The sequence below is a fragment of the Panicum virgatum genome, chromosome 4N (assembly GCF_016808335.1).
Source record: "Panicum virgatum strain AP13 chromosome 4N, P.virgatum_v5, whole genome shotgun sequence".
NCBI classification, from domain to species: Eukaryota; Viridiplantae; Streptophyta; class Magnoliopsida; order Poales; family Poaceae; genus Panicum; species Panicum virgatum.
The window spans coordinates 4,299,413-4,304,328 of NC_053148.1; the positions used below are offsets into that span (position 1 = coordinate 4,299,413).

Here is a 4,916-nt window from a genome sequence, read left to right on the forward strand (position 1 = left end):
GTGGAGGTGTTGCCATCAGAATGGTTATTCTCTCTAGTTCATTTTCGTGCTTTGACTAGGGATTCTACTCTGATGCAACGAATTTTTCCCCAAACCTCCAACAAGAAGATGGTACCATTTTGTATTCCTCCCTCTTTCCACGATCATGGTAAAAACTTTACTTTACCTGCTGCTCATCCTACTAAATTGCCTCTATGGAAGCCACAAGATTCAAAGGCAAACTAGCAACAGAACTCAACTTGCAAACTAAAAATTCTACATTTTTCACTGATGTGTCTAAAGTAAAAATAAATAGTAGTAAATCATAAGAGTTTACCGGGGAAATGAAAGCAGGTCATCGCGCCCCGAATTTCCTGCCCACTAAACAAAGATGCCAAAATTTTTTGGCAACGGCCTTTGCCTTTTTCCCTTGCCCTTGCCTCGTAGTGGACGTAGCAATTTCTCCCCCAGCTCCTCCAATATGACAGCGAGAGTCTGACCAAAGACTGGTCAATGGACGGACGAGAGCACCCAGATCAGAGAAAAAATAGGCCGGAATTTCACTCGGTTTCCCCCCGGTCAAAAGTGCTCCCTCTCACCAACATCTAGAAGACCACAAGTGTTGCAGTAGCCCAGCCAGCAGCACAGCACCAGAAACCAGCTTGGACTCATGGCCTTAAAGTCCCGGGCATGCATCGTTCTGCAACTGCAATCCTTTCTCTGAAACAAGCATTGCTTCCTTCCGTTTCGATCGTCTTCTCCGTGGCTCTCTTACCTAGCTACTAGCTACCCTACAAGCTTGCGCGCTCGTCTTTGCCGCCATTGTTAGGCCGGACAGGTTTCAAGCCGCAGGTGGGCGGTGGCCATACTGCCACCTGTTCATAGAGATCGATCTTTCCTGTGTTCATATTGCCATCGTGCCCGGCTCTTGCGTTTCTCCTCTGTTTCGCTGAACTTGTCATGGTCCTTCCATTGCTCCTCCCTGCTAGCCTCGCTCTTCAAATCGGTCATCACTGCTATACCGTGTCGCATCATCGGAGCTGTTCTTCTCTGCATCCGACAGTTCATTCATCCTTGTTGCTGAATTGTTGAGAGATCAGCCAGCTGCTCGCCCAAGAACCGGAGGTCGCTAAGTGGTCGATCGGATCAGTGTGGCCGACTGGCCGTTGCGCTGATCGAGGCTGCGAGCTCGATCCTGCAGTTCCCGTACGTTTTCGGCGGCGCAGGCAGGACAGCAGGAGAGCCATGCAGGACGGTGCGGGAGCAGAAGGGGGCATCCAGCTGCTCCTGACGATCCTCGCCGACGCCGAGGAGCAGGCGCGGCAGCTCGGGGAGCTGGCGGAGGACCCGCGGTCCCGGGCGGAGCACTACCGGGGCGCGGCGCGGCGGCTGCAGGGCACGCTCGGGAAGGCGGTGGCCGTCGCCAAGGCCGTCGAGGCCGCGCCGGGGTCGTCGCGGGGCACCGACCGCTCCGACTCGCCCCGGTCGGCCGACGAGAGCTCGGGCGGGACGGCCGCCGTGGAGGCACCGGAGGGCCAAATCCTGTGCAACAAGAGAAGGTGCGTTCGTTTTGAAGTTTAAACTAAAAAAAAAAAAAGCTTACACATCACATCGTGGTACGTCCGTACGTGCCGCGCGCCAAATGAGGAACAACATTCTTACTTCGTGAAAACTGAAAGTGGCACAAAAGTTTGAAACCATCGAAGTTCACCGAAAACATTCTTAGAAACATTTATAAAATTTTGAACCTTTGTACAACTCCAGTGCATATATATGGCCGTGTTCTATGTCCATGCAAATATGCAAGTTCAGACTGCACATATGCATGTATGTGAACGACTGTATTTTGTATTAAATCAACAATATATAAAAACAAATTTCAAGAATAACTGAACTAGCTAGTAGCATGATTTGCGTACAGTCTTTTACAAATTTGGTCATATTTCAACTTGAATTTTTACCTACATATAGAACATGAACCCACCTAGATCTGCAGAAGTTCATATTCTTTTTTTTAGGGTCAAGGAGGGAGAGCATCCCCGCTTGATTCATTTTCATTGTGGTCTCTAATGGTCCGCGTGATAATCAAAGTTCATATTCTTTGAAGGCCTTTGCATATGTTTTCAGCAAATTCGTACCGTTTTTCAACAATTACGCCATTTTGCATCTGACGTCCAACCGAGGTTTGGCAACGAAACAATTATTATTCGTCAACCTTTTAGATAGGCATATATCTTACGTGTATTAATTGGTAGCTAGTCCAAGCGACGAGGCACACGTATGTAAGGGTATCAACTTGCCTCGACTGTCATAAAACAACACGTCTTGTCACTTGTGTCTCGAAACCAAATTGTTAGGCGATCACACACACGTCACTGCCAGAGGCACCGGCGATCATAAGAGGGCTAACATCGTCTGTATGTTCACATATCTACATGTAGCTGCCGATTGTCCTCGTAAACAAAAAAAAGATGCTGCTGTCAAGTCCAGCTTTGTGTGAAACCCGTTTTCAGATATCATTTTCCACAACAATAGAGACTTCATCAGGTTTCTTTTTTATTAAAAAATCAGAAAACAGAAGCTTAAGGATGTGCACAATAAGCACCTATTAATATATTGTGCCCATTAAAAAAAGATAAAGAGGTATCATCTGAACAGAATTTTCTGCACTACTCATCGGTCACATATAAGCAGTAAGTCCACATGCTAATTACTACTGAGATTGGTAGCATTCTTCCTCGACTCATAGGCGATGGTCGTTTGGTCACAAAGGATGGCATTTTTGCGATCATAGGCATGCTCAATCATTCAAACATCAGCATTTGCAAGTCAATGAAAAAAAAAATCTGACCATCTGGCCCCTCATTTTCTTGGTCATGAACCATACAGGAAAGGGCTGCCGAGATGGACGGCGAAATTCCGAGTGCCAGACGCAAACTTGGAGGCCACACCTGACGACGGCTTCAGCTGGAGGAAGTACGGCCAGAAGGACATCCTCGGCGCCAAGTTTCCCAGGTAAAAGTAAAACCCCCCTTCAAACATCAACACTGAAATTCCGCATAAATTTAAATATTTAATACATGATTGCTAGTGTATATGGAGTTTGAATAGCATTTGAATCTCACAAATTTTGCGCCAATTCCATCGGAAACAACCCAGTTTCAGTGACAAAAAGTTCTGAATTGAGCAGCTTCATTTATAGTTTCTTACACTGACAGTGTGGCGTATGTCTTTGCAGGGGTTACTACCGGTGCACGTACCGAGCCGCGCAGGGGTGCCCGGCCACGAAGCAGGTGCAGCGCTCGGACACCGACCTGTGCGTGTTCGACGTCACGTACCTGGGCGAGCACACCTGCCACCAGAAGCAGCGCCACGCCGCCGCGGTGACCGCGCACGGCCGCGGCGGGAGCCAGTCGCCGCCGCCGCCGCCGCCGTCGCATCACGAGCAGCAGGACCCGAGCATGCAGCTGGTGGTCATGGGCTTCAAGGACTCCCTGAAGGTGGAGACGGAGGCCTCGCTTCTTCACCAGGATCACGACTGCTACGACCACGGACCCGCCTCCGCGCCCGCCGCCATGCCCTTCTCCTTCCCCTCCGTGCCGCCGTTCCACCACCACGGCGGCGAGGCGCCCGACAACAATCCCGCCGCCGCGGCCTTCTCGCCGCCCGGGTCGAGCTACTTCTCCGCGCCGCCGCATCATTGCCCGGCGGTTGCCGGAAGCTACAATGTGTACGACTACGAGGCGAGGCCGCCGGGGGCGCGCATGGGTGGGGCGCAGCCGTCGGAGCTCGGCGAGGTCGTCTCCCGGGCGACCGGGCTCGACTACTCGTCGCTGTACCACCACGCCGAGGCCGAGGTCGACCCGCACCTGCCGTTCCCGCCATTTGGCGGGCCTTCGCCTTCCCATGGCCCGTACCAGTAGGAGGTCAAAGCGTGGACAGTGACTCAGTGAACACGTCTCGCTTCGTTCCTCTTGAGGATCTTGCTTTTGCGGCCAGTAGTTTTCAGAGTCTTTTGCCACCTTAGGCCAGTATCAGTGCTAGTGTCATAAGAGTGTCATAGACATTAAAATCTATGACATATCATCACAATTGCTGATGTGACAACAGAGTTAAGAGGAGAGAGATGACTTAGGTCATCACTTCACCTCTTACACGACAGGTAGTAGGAGACGTAGTTCAGTGTCCTCAGAAGTCAGCACTTGTTTCGCTTAGTTTTGTTTGATCATTTACTTGGAGCATTGCGGTCTCTGTAAGACGATTGATGGACCACTTTTATCTGTAAATCAGTATTCTAGGGTCTATTTGGAAGGTAAGAATCTTAAAAAGACATTAAAATAGCACTGTATTAGCAGGGGGATTTATTGTTCGGATTATTCCAAACAAGACGTATAAACTTTAGCAACCAATTAAGAGTTGCTGACGACCTCCACAATATGAGTGCTCCCTCCGTCCTGAAATGTAAAGCATTGGATGATTTAAAATGTATACCTAAATGTAAAGCATCTTAGAATTCTTTGGACAAAAGGGCATGCTAATATCCTTGGTTTTGGTGCTAATTTTGTAAAAAAATCAATTGTGGTGGGCTAGGGGAGTAACAAAGGCTTGCTAATCTTTTTGGTTTCGGTGCGGGCACTGAAAATTAAGCAATTGATTAACTGAACAATGCACTAATAAGAGGTATATATCTCTTATCTCTACCTCCATAATCTCTCTGCAAAAACCTAGGACGCCGTACATTTCAAGACGAAGGGAGTAAAACTGTTAATGCCAGCCACCTCAAAGAAATTGGCATCGGTCTCGTTGTTACACCATTTTACTATTACTAATTGTATAATTGGAGAATTCTTTGAAGTCTCCATGTAAAGCCACCTAGGATCCTAGATGAACACATAAAAAATAGAGAAATTCTAAAAAAATTCAAAAGTTACAAACAT

At 48.6% G+C, this 4,916-nt stretch overlaps 1 protein-coding gene across 1 annotated transcript; it reads left to right on the forward strand.

Annotated features, from left to right (window-relative positions):
* Positions 1-615: 615 nt before the first annotated feature.
* Positions 616-4,322, forward strand: LOC120669600 (transcription factor WRKY19-like). Its single transcript, XM_039949391.1, has 3 exons — positions 616-1,538; positions 2,869-2,994; positions 3,218-4,322. The coding sequence occupies exons 1-3, from the start codon at positions 1,225-1,227 to the stop codon at positions 3,900-3,902; spliced, it is 1,125 nt and encodes a 374-aa protein (XP_039805325.1). The 5' UTR covers positions 616-1,224; the 3' UTR covers positions 3,903-4,322.
* Positions 4,323-4,916: the final 594 nt, after the last annotated feature.

Excerpts from the sequence above, each read along its gene's own strand:
- LOC120669600 (XM_039949391.1), top strand. The coding sequence starts at position 1,225 with ATGCAGGACGGTGCGGGAGCAGAAGGGGGCATCCAGCTGCTCCTGACG. Across the intron at positions 1,539-2,868 it reads ATCCTGTGCAACAAGAGAAG|GAAAGGGCTGCCGAGATGGA; the intron begins GTGCGTTCGTTT and ends TGAACCATACAG. Across the intron at positions 2,995-3,217 it reads CTCGGCGCCAAGTTTCCCAG|GGGTTACTACCGGTGCACGT; the intron begins GTAAAAGTAAAA and ends ATGTCTTTGCAG.